At 37.3% G+C, this 24,189-nt stretch overlaps 2 protein-coding genes and 1 long non-coding RNA gene across 7 annotated transcripts; 1 reads left to right on the forward strand and 2 right to left on the reverse strand.

The window, feature by feature from the left end:
* Positions 1-1,050: 1,050 nt before the first annotated feature.
* Positions 1,051-14,668, reverse strand: pamr1a (peptidase domain containing associated with muscle regeneration 1a). Of its 5 annotated transcripts, none has more exons than XM_048185136.1 (12): positions 14,532-14,668; positions 8,839-9,010; positions 6,937-7,113; positions 6,574-6,699; positions 6,362-6,476; positions 5,989-6,206; positions 5,572-5,763; positions 5,091-5,282; positions 4,939-5,005; positions 3,622-3,842; positions 2,967-3,337; positions 1,051-2,065 (listed from the first exon to the last, which is right to left on the reverse strand). In XM_048185136.1, exons 2-12 carry the CDS (start codon positions 8,972-8,974, stop codon positions 1,487-1,489), a joined length of 2,394 nt encoding a protein of 797 aa, XP_048041093.1. In that variant the 5' UTR covers positions 8,975-9,010; positions 14,532-14,668; the 3' UTR covers positions 1,051-1,486. The 5 variants fall into 5 exon arrangements, 4 of the variants coding, with proteins under 4 accessions (XP_048041093.1, XP_048041095.1, XP_048041092.1 ...); XR_007184206.1 differs by lacking the exon at positions 14,532-14,668 and adding an exon at positions 2,566-2,704 and having other exon boundaries at positions 1,927-2,065; positions 8,839-9,270; XM_048185138.1 differs by lacking the exon at positions 8,839-9,010 and having other exon boundaries at positions 14,532-14,648.
* fjx1 (four-jointed box kinase 1) lies at positions 13,741-16,307 on the forward strand. The gene has a single exon (XM_048185140.1). The coding sequence runs from the start codon at positions 14,299-14,301 to the stop codon at positions 15,652-15,654; it is 1,356 nt and encodes a 451-aa protein (XP_048041097.1). The 5' UTR covers positions 13,741-14,298; the 3' UTR covers positions 15,655-16,307.
* A 4,636-nt stretch (positions 16,308-20,943) lies between these two features.
* Positions 20,944-22,544, reverse strand: LOC125264143. Its single transcript, XR_007183995.1, has 3 exons — positions 22,463-22,544; positions 22,150-22,234; positions 20,944-21,309 (listed from the first exon to the last, which is right to left on the reverse strand). It is a non-coding gene; the product is annotated as an uncharacterized LOC125264143 (long non-coding RNA).
* Positions 22,545-24,189: the final 1,645 nt, after the last annotated feature.

Genomic DNA, 24,189 nt, shown 5'->3' on the forward strand with positions numbered 1-24,189 from the left:
TCCAGCAGTGACTGTATGATTTTGAGATTCATCTTTTCACACTGAGGACAGTTGAGGGACTCAAACTCAACTATTAAAAAAGGTTCAAACATTCACTTGATGCAACACGAGGAAACACAATGCATTAAAACTTTTGAATTCAAATATCAAAGTAAATTGTACTTATTTTTTTTTTTCCAGGAAACATGCAAGTATCTTCTGTTGCTTCCGAAGGGCAGTACAAAAATGAAAAACAATGATATTTAAACAAAATAAGAAAAATTGTGACATCATCATCCTGTTCAAAAGTTTTCACCCCCGACTCTTAATGCATTTTCTTTCCTTCTGGAGCATCAGTGAATGTTTGAACCTTTTTTAATAGTTGTGTTTGAGTCCCTCAGTTGTCCTCAGTATGAAAACACAGATCTCAAAATCCTGCAGTCACTGCTGGAAAGGGTTCAAATATGCAAAAATGCTTGAAAACTGAAGAATCTGCAGGAGCTGGAGGATTTTTCTGAAGAACAGAGCTCAGTTTAACTGCGCAGGACAAACAAGAGACTCGTGAACAACCATCACAAAACATAAAAACAGTCGTGGATCATCAGGTAACCACACACAGTATTGAGAACCAATGCTTCACATACTTATAAATTCAGCTATTGTTTTGTCTTGTGAACTAAATGTAAACATCTTTTATGTAAAATATCTTACTCAGGACAGTACTAAATAAAAAATAAAATGCATTTTGTATGATCCCTCTTATTTTATTAAAATTATTCACATTTTCACAGATTCTGCAAGTGGTTCATATATATATATATATATATATATATATATATATATATATAAACTAAGGATTTTGATAGATTTGAGAAATCCCTATGTTTCATCATAATAGTATCATATATCATTAGTGTGGTATAGTGGTCAACATTAGAAAGGTTGCTGGTTTGTAAGGAATGAGCCATGAGCTATAACCAGTGTGTCCTGGTGGAGGGCACTTGCCCCAGGGGCTCTGAATAAAACTATCTGCTAAAATGACTAAAAACAGTAAATTCCACATTGTGTTCCTCAAATTTCATTTAATTAAAAACATTTTTGATAATAAACACTGTCCCAGTTTTAGTAGACAAGGGCTGCACAAAAAACAAGTGTAAATACATGTATATTGATTGTGTAAAAAGTATGAGCAAAATTTGGTTGTGAAACATCTTGAAGAGAGACCAAAGACAAGCTAAGGCCTGCAAACCCAGTGACTGAATTCACATGGAACGCTTCCTCTTTATTTTACCATGCAAAAACATATCCTCACCCACACGCAAGGTCATAAAACTAGCTGCAACACTTTCTCTCAATGAACATTTGATTTCACTGGCAAAAAAAAAGGAATTGATCAAAGGAATTGAATCAAAAGAGAAAACCCAAAGGGCAAATGTATCATCTTCCATTGTCTATGATCTGGAACATGGAAAATATGGAACAGATAGTCCTTATTTGAGCTAGAGTTCTATGCAATGTTCTTTTCAATCCAGTTCTTAAAGTTAGCTACCCGTAAGTAGACGGTGTACAGATCTGGATTACAGTCCTGTAGATCATATCCAAAGCTCACTAACCCCAACAGTTCCCAAGAATGATGAGAATCAGTGTCCTCTGCTCTACTGGGGTGAAAAGGCTCCAGCCCTGAAGTGAGTTGGGAATCAGCAGAGGGTGAAAGGATGATCCCTCCAGTTTCAGAAGGGCAAACCATAGACGGGCTAAGTGGATGCTGCCGTCCACATAGCATGTTGTCAGTCATACTCATCGGGACCCCGTGTTTGCCGTATTGCCTTTCACACTTCACCACATCAGCTACTTCTATCAGTCCGGTGCGTGTCGCCTCGGAGTCTGTATGTGCCCTGTGTTGGCCTGTCACGGGCCAACCAGTGAGGAAGGCCTGCTTTGCAATGACCTCGCCACCCTGCAGACGCGGCAGGCAAACAGGGGACACGTACTCACTGATTCGAGCTTTGTCCACCAGCTTCAGAATGGCCAGGTCGGAGTCTAAAACGTGTGGATCGTAGTTTGGATGGATCAAGATCTGAGCAATCTGTGTGGGAATAGACATGATAAAAGACTTGTACTGAAAGAGGCTGGTCGGTTTGAGAAGTAAATAATCCTGCAGACTACCAGGCAAAGCCTAATCATAGATTATCGATAAGAATGTGCCTTGAGTTTTAATGCATATATTTAGTCTGAAGTATCCTCTGTATGGCTTTGGACTTTCCAAGAACTTTCCAAAATATGGAAATGCTGTTTGATTTATGGAAAGGTCTCATGTCAGGAGTTATTTTTTGTTGTAAACTGAAATATTACATGTAACTCACAAATAAATAAGTGATTCTTGAGATAAGGGACAAAACATGTCATACACACATAAAGCCTTCTTTAAGTTAAAAAGTAAAGTAATTAATCTAAATAAAAATACTTTAAAAGTTACATCTAAAGGAAATCTGGATACTCACTTCATGTCAACTCCGTCTAGATTGTGTATATTTATGAATAAATCAGGCAATATCATGGTCATCTTTAACTCTGAGGAACACTTACTATTTCCTGCTCACTGTGGATCTCACAGTAGGACACAGTCCTGGAAATTTTACAGTTTTTTTATATTTTATCCAAACAATGTTGAAGTCTCTGCGGTCACAGCTTTAACATGTCAACTCCATCATCCCAGTGTAAGTTTCTGTAAATAGTTGTGGGATAAATCTTGTCATTTTTTATGTTTATTAAGGCATCTACAACTGAGAAAGAAAACAAAATTGCTCCACTGTACAACATATGGTTAAGGTGGAAAAAAATGTTTTGACCCTTATCTCAAGAATCAGTGAAATAAACTAAATGGGGTATGTTTAATTGCACTGGTAATACAGAGTAGCCTATATGAGGTGGAGCTTCTGCAAGACATACAAGCCTGATTGTTATAAGAGTAGTCTGAAAGCTCTTACTTGTATGTGCTGTAGTCTCTTGTTCTCTCTGAGGTCACTGAGGTAACGTTTTCCCATCACTACATTTAGATCATCTGCACTGAGTGCTTCAGTTCGTCCAGACTCTGCAACACAATGAGCAGCCACCACGACCCAGTGCTGGTTCACCAGAGCCCCGCTGCAGACAAGCTGCCATCTCTGGTCCTTCTTAACCCATTCTTCCTCCTCCTCCTCCACCTCCTCTTCCTCATCTATGGCAAATGTGTCCCCCCGTCTTTTGGTCCTTGCCATAAGACGACTGGCATTGTACAGACGGGTATATATGGCAGCATGCCATGGCCAGTGAATCTCTGTTAAATTTAGTGGACTGGCAGGTGGCAATTTACCACATACTGGAAAAGAAGGAGTGGCCAGAGTTAGCTCTGGCACTAATTTCTAATCATATCAGATTATTTAGTGAGTGCCAGCTTTGTTATAAAATAAATAAAAAAAAATTAAATAAACATTTTATTATTATTATCATATTATCATACAAGTTTATTATTGCACAATTATATATATACACATATATGGCCCACCAGGCTACATCTGTCAGGGTTATTAGTACATAGAAAATATTTGTAAATAGGAAATTCTGTTCCAAAACATGCTGTAAATGTGTTAGTGCTTCCCCCACCTGGTGAACAGGAGAAATGACGACCACTCCACTTGCCAGTCTTTAGGCATGTGCGTCGTGCACTACCAGAAGGCTTGTAAAGCCCTGAAACACACTCATATTCTATGCTGGTATACACACGATGGAAAGTTGGTGGCAAATCTCCGAAAACTTTCCCCAGCAAGTCTGCGTCAGTCCCTCCCTGACTAGATGCAGAGTACAGCTTGTGGACTGGACTTTTCCTATAATTAAAAGAGATAAACTGAGGATCTAGAATTCTTTAAAAGGGACCTATTATGCCCCTTTTCACAAGATGTAATATAAGTCTCTGGTGTCCCCAGAATATGTCTGTGAAGTTTCAGCTTCAAAATACCTCACAGATAATTTATTATAGCTTGTCAAATTTGCCCTTATTTGGGTGTGAGCAAAAACATGCTTTTGTGTGTTCCTTTAAATGCAAACGAGCTGCTGCTCCTGGTCGTGTTCCAAAATAGGGCAGAGCTTTAACAGCTCATGCTTCGGCTGCTCAACCAAAAACAAAGCTGAAGAATCTCCCACGCAGCCAAAATGACAATTGTCAGTAACGGTGTTCAACCTTACATTGTTCAAACCGGAGTCGGACACTGATGGAGAGACTCAGAAAGAAGTTACAACTTTTAGAATGCAACTGGACATTTCTGAACGGTTAGTGGATAAATGTATGTAGTTGCCATGCAGTTGATTCAGCTCATCGACTAGCATGTGCCATCATGTCAATCTTTTGCGCAAAACCCGTACGGACACCAAGTCGCCCACTATACATAGCGTACCCATTTGCCAAACAGATCCACACACACCAGGCTATCAAATGCTGTGAATGGACTAATATTTTTTTATAATATCCAAGCGACGTTTTGGATTGAGCTCGCCAGGGTCAACTTGCAGGCTATCCGAGCTCACGAGACTCTAAATAGTGTTCTGTGCTCGTCTGTACAGCATGTTTTGTTTGAACTTGTGCCATGGCCTTAGAACTGGTACATCATTTTCGCTTGCGAAAACAAAATAATGGCACCGTGGGTGGAAATGTGCAGATTAAGGGGCGGAAATAAATCCTACGTCACTAGGGGAGCAAAATCTGAGCGGCATCGTGTTTTCACATGCTTGCAGAGAAAGGCGTGCCAAAACAAAGCTACTGGGTTGTCCTTTTCATGTTTTCTGGGTTTCTGGGTTCTTTTCATGTTTTCTGACCCGATTATAGCACTTAAACATGGAAAAAGTCAGATATTCATGATATGTCCCCTTTAAAACAACTTTATGAGTTTAGTATCACATTGTCACAAAGGAATGAAAAAAGGCTACCTGGAAGGAGGTTGGTATTTTAAAACCTTCTGTCGCACAAGTTTTGAAACTTTAGGTTCTCTGCAGGCTGTAAAACAATTTAGGTGTTCAAGTTCACAATGTGAACAAAAGGTATCTTCGAATTGATTAGAAACTTGAGGTAGAGACGGTACCTTTGACACAGTGGGGCTGACTGCCGCTCCAGGTCCCATTCTTCTGGCATGCTCTTTTCGAGTCTCCACTGAGAATGTAGGTATTGTTGCAGAAATATTCCACATATTTTATTCTGCCATCAGAGCCTGAAACCTCTGCTGAGTATCCATTGTGGACTTGCAGTGGAGTGGGACATTCTTTTATAATCGCTTCTGTAAATCAAATGGCAGTAGAACAGGTCACTGAATTTTGCAATAATCCAGCAGCCTTTTTCCTACTAACAAAACATATTTTTAGAGCATTGTATGTATTTAAAATACTTTTTTTTCATACATTTTAAAATACTGAAAGACCTCAATAAGACATTCTGACATTCTATGATCTCAAGATCAAATAGCCATGACTCCCAGGCATACAAGCACACCTGACTCTGATTGTAAGCAGCTTTGTCAGTCTCAAAGGGTGTAATACCAAAAGCAGTTGTCATAAGAGTCAGCATACCCTTTATGCATACAGGAGCACTTCCACTCCAAGTGCCGTTGGGAAGACATGCCCGCTGAGATGCTCCCTTGAGCTTGTACGGTTTATAGCAAAGATACTGAACTGAGCTGAGGATGTCACCTTCCTTGTACCGCAGGAAGAGATCTCCGTTTGCAGGCTTCTGGGGGGTTGCACAGAGAGGTGGTGCTTTCCCTTGTGAAAAGAAGTAAAATGTTATGATGCAATATGTAACCATTAAAAATTAAACCATGGCATTTTTGCTGAGATGACTTTTAAAGTAATCTCTCTTTAAGGGTGGTTTCCTGTATGGTTCCGGTTCTGATAACCAAATTATTATAAATGAATGAACTACAAATAAATATACTCAATATAAACAAACAAACAAATAAAGCATACAGCTAGCTATTTATTTTATACCTGAGACTTCCTCGAATGTAGCAAAAAATCCATCATAATTATTGTAGCCATCCGACACAAAAAGAATATGCAGAGAGTTTCCTGAGCTTCTGATTGGCGAAGGACTTTCATCCCCACAGTATCTGCCAATCACAGGCGACTTCAGGCTGTCCCCATCCCGCACCTCTACATAGTCATATCGACAACTATGGTCATCTTCCAGGCTAATCGTTGAGAACCTGGACACATGTGAACATTGAGAACCTGTTTTAAGAAAAAAACATACTATGTACAGTATATTTACAATATGATAGCTCCTTCAAACTGATTCAATTGGGAAATGTTTAAACTACAATTTATTATTAATCAGCTTTGTAGCATTTATAGTAGTTACCGGAGTTCCATCGTTGCTCCTCTGCCAACTTGAAGTGTCCATTCACATTTGGCATTGATTGGATAACTCTCTAAAGTCACATGACCATGTGGTCTCTGTATAACTTCTCCACATGCTAAAGTTGGCAAATAGAGTGTGTATTTGAATGTATTGATATATTTGTGACAAAAAAAAGGCAATCAATGGATTCTGGAAAGAACCGAAAGACTCACTGAGACAGTCTCCACCAGACCACCCTTGACGACATGATGTGCAGTACCTGCCTCTGATGTAGAAATTATCCTTGGCCTGCCAGGTGCCATTGTTGCAAGTCTTGCAGTTGTCAAAAATACTGCAACCTTAGATAGATAGATAGATAGATAGATAGATAGATAGATAGATAGATAGATAGATAGATAGATAGATAATGAAGGCAGAAAATGGAAAACATAAATACATTTTTTTTAAAAACTGAACTATACTGAAGCTCATACATTTTTTTACAAAAATATAATACAAAAAATGTATAAATCCAATAATATGAACTGCTAAAAAAATACACTTGCAGGTTATCTAAACTTCGAGTTTCGTCTTACCCTGGTGTAGGATGCAGGGGTCACACTCATCCAGAACATTTCGACAGCAGGGTACAGCGTAGCCCACTTTTGTTCCCTGAGATGGGCACTTACATGCAATCTGTTCGTACTCACAGCAGGTACGACACATGGCGTTCCACTGTGGGTCGGGACACTTATCCTCCTGCGACCTAAAAACTAAATCAAGCAGACTAGAAGTCAGAAACAGAACGTCTTGCATGCTTTTCCAGAATTCATGTGATTGACTTTATGTGAAAGGTGCCTTTTTAAAGGGTTAGTTCACCCAAAAATGAAAATTCTGTCATTAATTACTCATCCTCACGCCGTTCCACACCAGTAAGACCTTTGTTCATCTTCAGAACACAAATTGAGATATTTTTGATAAAACCTGATGGCTCAGTGAGGCCTCCATTGATTTCAAAACATTGCTTCATGAAACTTCAAAGCTTTAGAATCTTTTGTTTCGAATCAGTGGTTCGGAGCGTGTCTCAAACTGCCAAAGTCATGTGATTTCAGTAAATAAGCCTTCATTACATCATAAGTGTTTTGAAACATTTTGAAATTTCAGTGGTTCACGTGACTTTGGCAGTTTGATACACACTCTGAACAACTGATTCAAAACAAAAGATTCGTAAAGCTTCGAAGCTTCATTAAACAGTGTTTTGAAATTGCCCATCACTAGATATTGTTGAATAAAGTCATTTTTTTTTTTTTTTTTTTTTCCAAAAAGTATTCTCGTCGCTTCATAACATTAAGGTTGAACCACTGTAGTCACATGAACTGTTTTAAATATGTATTTAGTAGCTTTCTGGACATTTGAAAGTGTTGATTATCTTGCTGGCAATGCAGGCCTCACTGAGCCATCGGATTTTATCAAAAATATCTTAATTTGTGTTCCGAAGATGAACGAAGGTCTTACGGGTGTAGAACGACATGAGGGTGAGTAATTAATGACAGAATTTTCATTTTTTGGGTGAACTAACCCTTTAAAATGAAGTGTTCACTGTGATAAGTTTTATTTGGCATGTTAGAGGAAAAATAAGTCACCAAATTCAGTCAGGGAAAAGTCATTATTCTTAACAATCAGTCAGCAAAAGCTGATGTGATGGTTTGTGAGGGAATATTGTCCACGAAAAAAACAATGCTGAAGTTTATAAAGCTGTGTAGACAACCAAACTATCTTTAAGTTCTCAACCATGTCTTGACATGTTCAAGTCATGCTTCTGTCATAGATCTGACTACCAGTCTTGTAATTATAGTCTATGATCTTCCATCACCTATCATTTTGCTGTGACCATAATTAAGATGAGTGATAATTGTGCAACAGTGGCAAAATTATAACCTACTCCAGTGATTCAGTTTTTGTGGGAGCAAGATTCCTGTCTGTGTCTTGTTATCTTTGAGTTTACAGACAGGTTCCTATAGTCATTTCCTGGTGCATTTATCTCATGTCTGTTTTTCTCATTTGTGAGACAATGTCCAAATAGATTTATGCACGTTAAGCACATGCATTCAAGTTTACTAAACACTAAATTTAACTGAAAATGAATTAAACCTCTCTATATTTTAAACAATTCAAAGCTAAAGATTATCTAAAATTTGCAAGCAACACAAGAACAACTTGTCATGAATATTTAAACAGATTCATCAAGTCTCATATGAAAAAGTCAACTGGGACTTAAGGAACGTTTCTCTAAAGCTGATCTTTAAAGCACACTTCACCTGAAAATAACCTGCAGAATAACATTAAGTGGTGTTAAAAGGACTAAACGTGCTGTCATATACACATACTTTCCAGTGACTGTGGTATTTTAATTACACAGAGCATTGCACATAACAGTGTTTGTGTCAGAGAAACACAGTCATTACTCTTGAAAGTAAATGTTACAGCAAAACTCTTACCATTTGGCCAAGATGCCCCAGTGCTTAAAAGCTGAAGAAGATAAAGAAGGACAGGGAGTGAAGCAGAGTGGTATCCACACTTAGGGGACATCCATATCCCTGCGCTCACAGCCAGCTGGCCTGCGGAAAAGAGCATTCTTCTGCCAAGACTTCTGTTGTGTCAAATGAGCTCCTACAACATGAGGCCAGTGATTAGAACCCCCTCAGTCTCTCTGGCTTTCCTCTCCCACTCGCTCTCTCTCACACTGTTTCTATTGCTTCTTTCTGTTATACTATTCTCTCAGTCTCTCCTGCAATTTACAGTCTGTTGCAGTTTCACTGCTCAAACTGTTGCTGTGACGTAAGAAGTTTGATACAGAGCAAGGGGAAACCTTTAACCCATTCTCCTACAAATGTCATGTTTGTCTGTTTGTTAGACACAGTTACTAAGTTACTTCTAAATATTCTTCTCAATACTGATCTGTAAACAAACCAAACTATTGAAGCAGCTTTGAAAAAACATTGGAATTTCAACTGTAAATGTAGTTTCTAGAGCAGTCTAGAGGAGTCTTCAATTATAATAAGTTAGGTAATAATTTATGTGCTGACTAAGCCCTGTTGAAAAAAAAGGAAATGACACCTCTCTTATATATACATATATATATATACTGTATCTGTACATCTATATGTGTGCAAGGCGCACATCCTTATAAAGGTGTTATTTCACTGGTTAAGCATGTAATAGGATGTGGAGAGGTAGTATACAAATGACTGACTCTGAGACTCGTTCATTTGCTCTCTCTAGAGATCTCTCACCAACCCCCTCCCCCATCTGTTTTTCCATTTGCCTGATCCATTTGGATTATTTTCTTAGACTTTCAGCCTTCTGCTGCAGCTTTCGCTTTTGATATGAGAAAAAGTTTAGTGTTTTTCTAAGGTTGATTTGAAAAATACAGATGTAAGTGTTTGTGTTTAGTAGAACGGTTGAGCAGGACAGACTAAAGAAGAAAACATTTCACCGTTTGTTTTGAGTTCCCATGGAAACCGAGTTTCCATGTTCCAACTGTTCCCATACACTCATTCTGTCTGAATGAAGAAAACCCCCTGCGCCTACGACTGTGACGATTAACGTCACAAGACACATGACACAAAAAAACGGTTTTAATTATCCTACTATAAACAGTTAATCTCACTTAACAATATATTTATAATTAGAAGAGTATATTAAAATGATCTCAGATCTCACTATCCCTGTTTTCTAGTTTATTTTTTATCACTGCCTGTTACCACGCATACAGTACCGATTTTCCATATAAAACTCTCCTAAAACTCTTTTCATTCTCTCGAAACAGTAAAATCCATACACAAATCCAGCTTTGCATGTTTTATGACTGTGTGCATATTGAAAACAAATTCTAAGATGTTATGCCTTCAGAATGTTTATCAGTTGTACAACTCTGTCATATTGAGGTCAGATCTAGTAACTGTGTTCAACAGCAAGTATCATATGTGCACAACACATTTCAAACTCACTAAATGTATCTATAAGGTATTGTTTTGTTATGTTTTGAGGGGTTGTCATAGATGTTTTACATGCACCCCTGACATTTAATTTGTTTCAGCTGTGGCAACTACAGTACATACAAACAAAATTCCATAGAAATGACTGAGTCTGAAACATATAAATAAATATTTCCGTCAAAACTAAAGTATTTTCATGAATCATGTTGGCAGTTTTAAAGTGATATTTGAATGATTGTTTCGATTATCACAAACTTCTTGTGTTCAGGGGCAAGCAATCCATCAACATCTAAGCAATATTGGATTATATCTTTTGCGCAGCTGTACAACTTATGATATCTGGAGACTGTAATCACTTATTGAAAACCTAAACTTGCCTCTGGATGTTTTGAGTCAGAGACAACTACCAAATAAGAAACTTTCAAGAACGTTTTCTGATGATGGTGTGTCCTACTTAGCATCTCTTGCTCCAGGGCAGTCTGAAGGGGAAAAGGGCTTCTCTCTAAAATATTCATGGACATTCTGGACAAAAGTTCTCTAAAATGTGCATTTCCAATGAGAAGGAACATTGAGGGAACAGACACTTTGGTACTTTGCCACTTTGGCACACACTCTGTGCAGCTCTGCAAAATTTAGTCACTATATTTTACTGTTGCTCCTTTTTTATACCACCTGCATCACTGTTCTTAGTTGCATTCACAAAGTAAAAGATTAATGAACCATAAAACTTACACATTCTACATAATGTAACAGTTTTAATGTATGACAAATTGTTTTCGATGTCCCTCATTTGTAAGCAATTTTGGATAAAAGCATCTACTAAATAAATAAATGTACATGTAAAGTGTAGCTTTTCAGATTAATTGCCATCACATAAATCACATAAAGCTTCCTCTTATTTGCTTTGTTAAATCACAATTATAATACCTGTCTAAGTGATTAATATGGTCCTGCTGGTTATGTTTGAGCAGGCCCATTGTCTGTGATCAAGCAGCCTGGAGCAGACAAACAGTCTAACAAATATTTTTTTAAGGTTTATTTCTGAGTATTGTTGAGTTCTTGTCAGTCAGGGCTTTCTTCTTCCCAGTGCTTTCTTCTGTAGTCTAGCTTCAAAAGTGGACATTCCAGAGAGAGGCTTCACTGACCTCAATGGAATCCTGCAGTGTGCCAATGCTGCCTCCAAATCAACCATCCTCATTCTGCTGGACCTGTCCGATGCCTTTCAAGCTAATGACACACAACTTGAACCGATTCTCAAAGACCAGCTCACTGTCTCTGAACCAATCTCCTTTCAGACAAATTGGCCAGGATGAAAGAACAACACCTGTAACCCAACCTAGCAAAGACAGACCTCACTGTCAACGCAGCCAGCCATAATACAACACAACATCTCCATACAGACAGGCTTGATTGGTTTCCATTGACAGTGCAGACTTGTTATCTTGAGTTATCTTGAGGGCAAAAACCAAAGCTATAGGGTTTTACAGTTTTTGTATTCATTTAATAATGATGTTCTAAACATTACATGTATTTCAGTCTTTTATGTAATGCAGAACTTTACACAAGTAACAGTTCTGTGATTTTGATTTGGTCTAGTTATGTTCCATGATAACAACACACCGACACACTAATATCACAACATATCCTATCTTCCCAGGAGGTGCAAAGCTCCAAAGTCAGTGTGTGCGCATTCATCTGAAGAGTGACAGAATGGTGGCAGGGGGAGGATTTAGGCACAACACCTGCAGCTTTTTCATGCTCCATGCCAGACATTTTGAGAACATGATCTGACCAGCTGTATGTCTGGCAGTGCATTCAAGTAAGAAGTCAAACAGAATGTTTTGATATTACCACCCTAAACCAGTTTTAATGACACCCGCGTTGGTCTTTAAATGTTAGAAATGTCTTTGATCAATAAATTGTGTTATTTAAAGGTGCATTCTGTAAGTTTTTATGTTCAGCTAGCTCTTGTGCCAATACTACCAGTGTTTTTGGATTTTATACTGACACCTACTGGAATGGATGCATGAAGTTTGTTTACTTACTGCTGCCTCCTCACAACCTTCACAAGTGTTTTATCTTGTTACTTTTCGACTATTTTTCATTATCATCCATTATCATTCTTGGAGTCAATCTCAGCCATTTTGCACATGTTGTTGATAGAGCTCGTACATGACTGACTGTTGCAATTCACTGGTCTATGTGAGTTCTCTCTCTGCAGTGGCTGAGTTGGATGCATTTTGCAGTGTGGCAGCTGTGACCATCATGTGTTTATGCTTGGCACTAGATGTCCCAACATTTATTCCCAATCTGTGGTGTGAGAGCTGCAGATTGTTGAAGTTTGTCTCATGATTCTAGCAAGGAATGTTTGTTTGACATTTTATGTTTCCTTTTAAACTCACTGTGCTTGGACTGTCCGGTGGATCACACACATATACTGATCCATAACATGACTCTGGACTATCCTGTTGACTCAGGGTCAGTTGTAATGTTGTGTCATTTTTATGTATACTACATTGTATATGTTTGTTGTTATATTATCTGATTTGTTTCACTGTAAAAAAAATTACAGAAAAGGTGCTGGTAATTTTCTGCCAGGACATTATCCATGAAGTTTTATACTTTTATAGTGTTGTTTTATTTAGATGCATTTTTATATTTATGCCTTGAACACTAGCTAAGAGCACTATATAAATTAATCATTATTATAATCATTAGTAATGCTGCCTTCAAGTGCACCTGGGAAACTCATTCCTTGAGTCGGGCGTTCATTATTACGACATGTTTCGTATTCAAATTGGAAACAACAGGGAAGCAGCCTAAACAAAACATATGAATCAAATTGTGAACAATAAACCCAAATAACTACATCTAAATTCAAAATGATGAAAAATATAAATCGTTATACCTTATTTGTACATGCTATAACAAATAAATGTTTTTGTTACATAAAGCAAACTGTGAAAGTTGAGTGATTCACTTTACACCATTCACTGCAGGCTTGCTTTCCACTTACTGATCTTTATATATCCATTTTGCAATGTGGATGCAAAATGAATACATATATATATATATATATATATATATATATATATATATATATATATATTGCAATGTGGACATGAGCTATTTTTTTATTCATTGGCTGCTAGGTAACTAGAAGAATAACAAATATGCCCTACAAACCAGTGTGTTTATGACAATAATGAATTAAAATAATATGATGACAAATACCAGTTTGCAATATCAAGCAGCACAACGGACTGTTGTTTTTTTTTTACACCTAAAAAAAGACCACACCGTAAGCCTTGCACAACATTCAAGTTACAAATGGCTGCACGTGCTTTTACATTAAAGGTTGATACATTATATCTATATATTATAGTTCAGTGTTTCCATGTTTCAAATACGCCCTTTAGGTTGTTACAACTTGTGTATCATCTAAAATTCAGAGTTTCCCACTTGTAAATACGACTTTGCTTGGTCATTCATGTGCTTGCAACTCTTTATTACCATATTTCCAACTCCACTTGAAGGGTACATAACATTTTAAACTGCATGGCACTGGTCATGTTAAGTCAATATGGTGGTAGACTACATTTGAGGGCAGCAACCCACTTCATGTCAAATAAAACAGCCTTTTTTGACGGGCTATGACAGGAATCTTCAAAAACTTTTTAATAAGCAAAAAGTGCACTTTTAAGTAACAACTCACCAACTAACACGCCATGTAGGCTAACCAATATGTCGCTAAACCTCAGTCTGAGGCGTTTACTCCCTATGTAAATAAATAGCTAGCCTACTGTTGATAGACAAATCTGTAAATATGTAAAATCCGAATAGTGACCTGTGCATTTACCAGAAAAGTTTAAACATTCTCGTCAAACATTCTTCTTCTTTTTTTTTTTTTTCATTCTCATTCCCCCTAGAGAAATATGAAACGACATTTTGTCAAGTCTCATGATCTGGTCACATGGTTCACGTCCATGCGATTGTAGCTGTACTGAACACAGAAAGAGTTTGGGAGGAGAGACAGGGAACATCGCACAGGAGAGGAGAATTCATAATGATTATATTTCTCATGTAAGAAGATGCAAATGTAAAGCGAAATGGACAAAAATGCGTTTTGAAATCATGAAAGCCGGCAAGGTGAAATTATGCGCGTCAATTTGTATGTGGCTTGGAATAGTTACCTGGATAGGAAATGTTAAGTTGCATCTTTGGTCCGTATTTGTCCAACAAGCCACTGAACGAGGCTCTGGCGTTGTGTTCTCTTTGGCAAACGAGCAGGTAAACGTTTCTAAAAGACACGCGCTAGGAAACGCAGGATTTCGCGATGGAAAAAGTTTTCATATTCGCTCCCCGTTCATTCTGGATAACGTGGTCGAGCACCGGGTCTTCTGGAGCGCGTGGCTGGAAGGTCTCTCCACTCGTGTATTTGGCGTGGAGCACGAGAGGAAGTGGAGAGATCAAGTTCGGGACGCTCGGGTGGTCGTGCTTGAAGCGGGCTGCGGCAGACCCACAAACCGTCTCGCGACCTTCGCCGACGGCACGAAAGCATGCGTGCGATACGGCATCAACGCGGATCAAGTGCTGGGCGAAACGCTCTCGTATTATCTGGCGGAACTGCTTGGGATTTCCAACCTTCCGCCCTTGGCGCTTTCCAAACTGAACCTGTCCAGTGAGCAGTGGGCAAGTGTGCGGGAAAATATCGAGGCATTGGAATGGTCGCCAAATGCCATTGTGTCTCTCACTGAGTTCATCCCAAATGTCACTGAAGTGTTTATTCCATTACATTTACGAAAACAGCAAGGGGGAGGACTGCAACTCTCTGCTGAGACTATATCGAACATGACTGTAACATATCTGGTTGAATTAATGCAGTGGAGTGATCTAATCTTATTTGATTATTTAACAGCCAACTTTGATCGAATTGTCAGTCACATTTTCAGTCTTCAATGGGACGCGCGCGTAATGGAAAGGACCACTAATAACCTTCTCAAAACAATCAATGGACATTTGCTTTTTATTGACAACGAGGCAGGGCTTGTTCACGGATACAGAGTGCTTGACCTGTGGGAACGATATCACATAGTACTGCTAAGTTCGTCGTGTATATTTCGGAGAAGTACAGTCCGGCGGATATCTGAGATGAAGCGCTCCGGAAACAGCGCAAAGCTGCTGTGTGAACTGTACCGCGCGAGGGAACCGTTAGCGCGCGAGCTGGGCTCTCTGTCTGAAGAGCACGCGCTTACATTGCAGAACAGGATTGATGTCGTTTACAAACATATTAAGCAGTGCACAGAAGTCATGTAGACATTTGGCAGCTCGGCACAAGTGTTTCCATTATATACGTTGATGTAAATATTCGTTGCTGTCTGTACTGTTACTTTATCATAGCTATCAGTCATTCCAATATACTGCTTTATAGATTTAATGAATAACGAATAGAGGTATTAGCTGTTTAGTATGTATCAGCTGTTTAGTCTATGGGCTGATACATTCTCCCTCTCCTGCTGAAGAAGAAAAAAAGAAAAGAAAAAAAAAAACATCTGGTTTCCTAGGCTGCTCTTTTGGTTGGTTTTTAGAAGGATTTGGAACATTTCTCGGCTGATCAGACATGCTGCTGAGCAGCACTTTGGCCAGGCAGCAACCTGTTTTAAGATGTTTTTTGTTAAAGGGATAGTTCACCCACAAATGATGTCACCATTTACTCACCCTCAAGTTGTTACAAACATGTATGAGTTTCTTTATTCTGTTGAACACAAAAGGAAATATTTTGAAGAATGTTGGTAATCAGACATTTGACAGTAGCCATTGACTTCCACTGTATTGTTTTTTCTTACTATGGAAGTAAATGGCTACCGTCAACTATCTGGTTACCAACATTCTTCAAAATAACTTCTTGGTGAGCTATCCCTTTAATGTTTTTTGTTTTTTTTTCCTCCCATGAGGGTCAAAATAATAATAAAAATGTAATCAAATAATTATTTTCTCTTCGTTTTCCTTTAAAGGGTTAGTTCATCCAAAAATGAAAATTCTGTAATTTATTACTCACCCTCATGTCATTCCAAACCCGAAAGACCTTTGTTCATCTTCGGAACACAAATTAAGATATTTTCGATGAAATCTGTGAGTGTTCTGGCCTCCGTTAGACTGCAACACAATTACCACTTTCAAGGCCCAGAAAGGTAGCAAAGACATTGTTAAAATAGTCCATGTGACTACAGTGGTTCAACTTTAATGTTACAAAGTGACAGAAATACTTTCTGTGCCGCAAAAAAAACAAAAATTTGTTTGCAGACTCAGTATTGGCCGACACTGTACACGTGAGCAGCCGGCCAATAATGAGTCACCGTTCTGACGTAGAACACGGAAGCGCTGCACTGTGTTTACAATGTCAACTGCATAGGAGAATGACATGGAAGAGAAGAAATTGTTGAATAAAGTTGTTATTTTTGTTTGTTTTTTGAGCACAAAAAATCTCACCACTTCATAACATTAAGGTTGAATCACTGTATTCACGTTGACTATTTCAAAAGACTATTTTGTTGAATGTTCCAAAGATGAACATAGGTTGTACGGGTTTGGAACGACATGACGGTGAGTTATTAATGACAGAACTTTCATTTTTGGGTGAACTAACCCTTTAAGCTTGTGTGATATGTTAGCTGTGTGGTGTTGATGGGGTTTTGATGATTAGGGGAAACTGGCAAGTGTTGTAGCAACATTTATTTTAATGAACAAATTGAGTTTTTCATAAATGTCGGTCTTTGCTTCATCCCATTGTGTGCAATATTTGTAGGTCCAGTAGAAGTAAATTCCTCCACCATGGTCAACCATGACATTTTAGTATCAGTTTTTGAGATCATTTTTGTAACATGTAGATCATCTTAGCATCGGTTTGAATGTGAATAGGCTTTACAGAATGATGTATGACTGTCCACTGCTGCTTATTATGAATGCTGGGACAGTAATGCTTTCTTATGATATAGAACTATTTAGCTATAATATTGATCTGCATGATTGGTATACTTTATGAACCCCTCCCTGCATAACAATTACATGAGTTATTGTTCTAGTTTAGAATTATACTTTAGTTTATTTGCCCACATTTTTTTTTTTTTTTTTTTTTTTTTTTTTGCAGAATATTATCAGCAAAGAAAAAAACATTCTTTCTTGCCTTCAGGAAATGCAAGTCTTATACTTGTATTCATATTATCAAATCTGTCAATTGTGTTCAGTTCCAGATTCAAACTATAAATCAGATGTGATAGAGGCAGAGTGAACTGTCACTAAGTATTAAAGTCAATTTTTAAAGCACACTTTCATGAGAGCATGACTCTTCCAAAGGTGCAAAAATGCTAATTTAAAATGCAGTAAACAGCTTTAGTCATATAGAAGCAATACCATTTTTTTGGGAATTGAGAGAAGGGGTTTGGATGAAACAAATATGATATCTGACAGAACAGGGGGCTCATTCCTGTATTTCCCCATAGACTCCCAGTCCTTTCATGGCTTGTGTTGAGGGGGATTTGGTTTCAAAGGCATTTGCAGCTTTCATCAACATCAGTCATAGCCTCTTTAGGCTATTTTATCTTGACTACTTTGGGATCCGGAACACCACCAACAAAGTGAGCCTTTTAAATACTTTTCTGTGCCACATATATTTCATGTTGGTATGACTTTCATATACGGTATAGCTTATATACAGTAGAAGGAGCACAGAGGTGATTAGGTGGAGGTCAGAGGTTAACTAGAGAGGAATGTTTATACCAGATCAGCCACCTGCCCAATAAGTCAGTTTCCATGTCAAACACACCCCATGCACTGCCTCGGCTAAATATGTTTACTCTTACAGTTTACAGATCATAAGCTATCTCAGTAAGTCTACTCTACTGAAACTCTTACTGTATGGATGCTGGTGTTGTGTTGTACTTATTTGAAGACATTAGGATATATAGTAATTTTATAAATCATTCAAAGGTTTGTGGTTAGTAAGATTTTTTTTTTAATAAATACTTTTTTTGTCCAGCGTGGGATGCTTTAAATTGACATTTATACTGTTACCAAATATGTCAATTTCAAATGAATGCTGTTATTCTGAACTTTCTATTCAAATTACCCTGAAAAAAAAAAACGAAGTTTCCACAGAAATATTTAGCAGAACAACTGTATTCAACATTGATAATAATAAGAAATGTTTCTTGACCACCAAATCATCATTTCTGAAGAGTCATGTCATGTGACACTGAAGTCTGGAGTATGGAGTAAAAAGCAGCTTTGCCATCACAGGAAAAAAATACATTTTAAAATATATTATAATAGAAAAATGTTATTTTATATTGGAATAATATATTTTGCAATATCACCCTTTTTACTGTAATTTTAATCATAAATGCAGTCTTGGTGTAGAATAAAAGACCTCTAAAAATCATTAAAAATCTTACCAAAACCAACTTTTTCAACTCTAAAGTTGAAGCTGAAAAAGTAGTGGCAAAAGTAAGTTCTTTTGTATTTGAAGCAAGGCTGTGAGCATTCCATAATGGCCTCAGAAACAAGGCCTTATTCTCTTTTTGAAAGGTCTGTGGTTTTGTTTACTGCTGTATTTTGCAGTGATATATGGAGCAGTTTGCAGACTGTTTTTTTTTTTTTTTTTTTTTTTTAGCTTAGCTTCAAGCCTAGCTTTGTTTGAAGCCTAGCTTCAACAAAAATGAGAGTAATTCCCTGTTGTGAGGGTGTCAATTATGATGAAAATATTAACCCATTTCCCCTCTCTATGGAACACAAATTATTTACTCAGCCTCCACTTAAAAAGCTTTCCTCTCTCTGTGCTCCACCAGCACTGATGGAACCAAATAGACCCCATCTATAATAATGACAAGTACATGGAGCCGAGTAGAAAGTGTGAGAAGTTTGAGTTGGTTCACCATCTATCAGAGCAGACATGGGAGTTGCAGAATGGAAAGGTGGCTGTAAATTTTCACAACCTTGGCATATCATGCTTTAGTAGAAATCTATACATTTATTTTATTTATTTATGCATTTTTATTTTGCCACTAAAACGTATATATTTTTGTGTTTCTCATCTGTTAGTAAGGATTTCGAGAGAAATATTTTTCTCATGAATGAACTGTTTGTTGTAGTAAATTTGCAGTTGGAGAGACTCATGCACACAAACACATGTACACACATGCAATTCATGAGTTGCTATGGAAGAACAGAGGCAAGGCCAAAGCACTCCATAGCAGACTGGCAGTAATTGGCATTTCTCCCTCTCTCTCTCTCTCTCTCCCCAGGCTCTATTTTGCTACCACACTGAGGAAAACGGAAGAGCCATAAAAGTAAATAGGAGAATAGCTCACAGCACATTCCCTCCCCAGTGTTTCTCTCCGCTGATCTCAAAGCACATTCAGCACAGAGGAGAAATGGCTCTTTCATGAATCCTAATGGTACAGAAAAGATGAAGTCATCCCTTTTGTCAAAAGTAAAATAATGGCCTCATCCACATAGTCTCACTCACAAAGCTCGACACATAAGCCCTGTATTCTTTCATAATATGTTCTTACTGTAAAGAGAGATTTTTATACACTACCATTCTAAAGTTTGGGGTCAGTATGATTTTTTCACTTTATCTTAAAGAAGTCCATTATGCTCAACAAAGCTGCATTTATTTTAATAAAAAATACAGTCTTCTCCAGTCTTCAGTGTCACATGATCCTTCAGATATCATTCTAATATGCTGTTTTGCTGCTCAAGAAAATATTGTCAATGATCAACAGTTGTGCTGCTTAGTAGAAAACTTGTGGAATTTTGTCGAAAAACTTGATGCATTTGTTTGATGAATAAAAAGTTTAAAAAAAAAACAGACTTTACCTGAAATAGAAATCTTCTGTGACATTATAATTGTCTTTACTGTCAGTTTATTAATGTATTCTTGGTGAATAAAAGTATTAATTTGTTTTATTTAAAAGGTCTTTTAAAATAAGAAAAAAAAAGCTGAGCATAATTAGCCACCAGGGGGCAGTCTGTTATAACAAAGCGGAGTCCTGTTGAATCCTGCAGACCAGTCTGGGGAGGCACATGATGACCATTATTTAAACATTAAAAAAAAGTCAGTAGCCTATACTGGACTGTTTTAGTGCCTATAAAACAACTGAAAACAATTCACTGTACTTAATTGTAAATAAGGTCATGGTGGAATACATCAAGTAATTCTGAGTGAATTTGATCATTTTCCCTCAATCCTAGACTGTAACTGAAAAACGAAACACTGAACATTTAACATTCAGTTAGTTGCCAAAATAAATAAATTGCAACAATTCTATCATACTTACCCAGATAGCAACTTTGTGCTGGCCCAGATCTGGGCCACATGTGGTGTGGAATGATGGCACTTTTAACTCTAGATATTTTTAACTCCGGTGTAACAAGTTGACATTACAATACTCCAACCAGGTAGGAGAGTTGACAATAATTGTCAGGAAATTATTTTTGACAACTTGCAGAACTATATTGATAACATTGCATTCACATCGTAGAATTCTGTTCATTTGATAAAGTGCAAAATGCAAACAGTTGTTTTAACGAACTAGTTCTTTATTAACAAACAAGCCACTTTACATCATGGAACATTAACTTAAAATAAATGATGAAAGCACAATATGGGCATTTCTGTCATCAGAATTATGAAAGCTGCTTTTCAGATGGTCTGTAATACTTCAAGTCCTGTACATGTCAGTGAATGTAAGTCCTGTGTCAGTGAAGTTTATTTAGTACCTTCGACTGTGCAAGAGTTCAGCAGTGCTTGAGTCAACACAACATTCAGCAGATGAAAATCAGTTGCAGGATATGCGTGGATCAGTGGTGTCCAGTTGCTAATAGTAAAGTTCAGCGCATAATTCTTTCACAGAGCAGGAAAGGCTGTGCAGATCAAACTTTCTCCAAAAATCCTGGAATGCTGGTTCCCTGCTAGACAACACAAAACCAGACCAATTACAATTAATACTATTTGTGTTTTATAAATACAGCAAGTTTTTGGTGGAAAAAAGTTCAATTATCTTGGAATTTTGTGACTCAAACAAGAAACTATTTTGGTTAGATTAACCAAACTTGAACTGACTGATTTCCAAGTAATTGAAAGGCTTAATTCATCCTAAAATTAATAAAAAAATGTAAATTATGTCATGAATTAATCACTCTCATGTTGTTCCAAACCAGCGAGACTTTTGTTCATCTCGAGAACACTTAATGAAGATATTTTTAATTAAATATAAGAGATTTCTGTCCCTCCATTGACAGCCTATGCAACTACCACTTCCAAAGCCCGGAAAAGCACCAAAGGGAATCATAAAAGTGATCCATGTGACTCCAGTGGTTTAACCTAAATTTTATGAAGCAAGAAAAAAAACAAAAAACAATTCTCGACTCTATATACAATATATTAATCTTCAATGTACATTCACGCAACAACATCTGCTCTCGCATCAATAACATGCATGCTGGAAATTAATATTTTATAAATAAAGTGGTAAATGTTTTTTTGCGAACACAGCATTTGCGTAGTTTATTAAAATTGTACTTTAGTGATGTACCTTTATACCCTTCTGGGGCTTGAAAGTGGTAGTTGCATAGACTGTCAATGGAGGGACAGAAAGCTCTCAGAATTCATCAAAAAGATCTTCATTTGTGTTCTGAAGATGAATGAACGTCTTACGAGTTTGGAACGACATGCATGAGGGTGAGTAATTAAATAGAGACTTTTAAATTTTTGGGTGAGCTAACCCTTTAAGAATAACTTAGGACACGCACCTTAAGAAATCGATCTTTGTTCCCTTCTTGTGGCTTTGTGATGTTGGGGGCAGGTGATAGGCAGAGATTTCCCACCCTATTGAGTCTAAAATTAAACAGCAAGAAAACATACCTAGTGTGAGATCATGAAAAATATTAGTTTGACAACTCATTTTATTTAAGTGAAAAAAAAGAAAGAAAAGAAAATGGACTTTTGTAAAGTAATTTGACAAATTCAAATTGAGAGTTATGAAGCACAGAAACGTTATGCCAATAACATTATTTTTTATGTTTGTGCCCATGATTCTCTCATATGTTATCTGTTAAATCTTACCATCACCTGGGTCTAGTCTGTACAGTCTTTAAACACCAACCCAGGTACCCTTAGCCACTTGATGCATCATAGAAATGCTCCTAAAAACACAAATAGCAAAAACACAAAAACAATATTTAAGCATGAAGGCAGGGTTGGGCAAAAATACATGAAAAAATATCTTAAAATAAAATACCAAATACCTTAACTTTAAGTGTATCAAAATAAACTACAAAATACAATATCTAAATAAACTGTTGTATTTTCGTATTTTAAAAATACTAATAATATACTTAAACAAGAAAGCATTAAATCACTTTATATGCATTACAGCTATAGCTCTGCACTGATTGCATGTAGAGAACCAAATCAAACAGCCAGTCAAAGCTGATTATGTCTTTACTTAAAATCTTGTGTTTGTATATCAACCTAACCACAGGCTCTACTCTTCAGCACAGTGGTAACCCCAAAAACTCAGACATAACAGAAACCATTTTAAATTCCAAAACAATAGAACATTAAACACTAACAGATATCCCCCTATATTAATATTGAACAAAACACATGAAATAACACTTAATTTCAACATTGACCCTTCCTTTGACAGTCAGAAGCAAAGCATGCTGGGAACTAGAAATCTGCTGTAACTCATTCCGTGAATGTGTGTAGACATACGTTCACATTTATAGCTTATGGGAACATGTATGTGCAATATATATATAATAAAGGATACAATTTTGTGAATTTCACATATAGCCTAATGCTATTTTGTCTTCATGTCTAAATATTGTATCAATCTATAGCCCTACATGGTCAATGTAAATATTGCAGTAGGCTACACTGAAAAATATAAGCGCTAGATTCCCATACATGGAAATGTGTTATGTTATGTAATATATCACATTATATTTTGCAGCATATTCCCATATATTTTTGCTACGAAAGAGGGTCTACGGTTGGAAGGATACAGCAATCTGCAGCGGTCAACCCGATGCTTTCACCTGCACACCCACTGAAGCTAAGCAGGGTTGAGCCCGGTCTGTATCTGGATGGGAGACCTCCTGGAAGACCGGGTAGCTGCGGGAAGAGGTGTTAGAGAGGCCAGGTCTGATCAACCTGTGGCCTGAGTGGGTCCTAACGCCCCAGTACCGTCGCAATAAACTGTACTGAATAAAGGGTTAAAATAAACCCCACAAAATATAAGGGGTGTAAGGGCTTGACATTAACTTTTTTGCTCACCAGCCACTGTGGCTAGTGGTTTTCCAAAGTTACTAGCCACTGAGCATTTTTACTGGCCACAATTTTGATGTCGGTAAATTACATTTTATATGATTAAAGTTGACTTTGTTATGCTTAAATTACTTTATTGTGAGTCATTTTACTTGATTTTAAAACCCTTTCAAACTTTTACATGCAGATTGACCACCCAAATCAAGACTACAATGTATATCAGCTGGTATGTACAGTTGGGCAAGAGGTGGACAATATGAGCATGGGCTAATATGAGAAAAAGTTATTTGTGTTAGGCTGTATAAAAGAACAAAGAAGCAAATTACAAAAATATTAGTAAATTAAAAATAATCTTTTTTCAGATTATTTAACATCTTTTGTTGTTTGATTAACATTAATGACAGACAGGTATTTAATTGGGCTGCTGAATGCATGGACGTAACTGACGCATATCCAGTTATTACCCACCTGATTACGTCCACTTAAGCCATAACCAATTGTATTCACGCGAGATACTC

This window comes from Megalobrama amblycephala, linkage group LG3 (genome assembly GCF_018812025.1).
Source record: "Megalobrama amblycephala isolate DHTTF-2021 linkage group LG3, ASM1881202v1, whole genome shotgun sequence".
NCBI lineage: Eukaryota > Metazoa > Chordata > Actinopteri > Cypriniformes > Xenocyprididae > Megalobrama > Megalobrama amblycephala.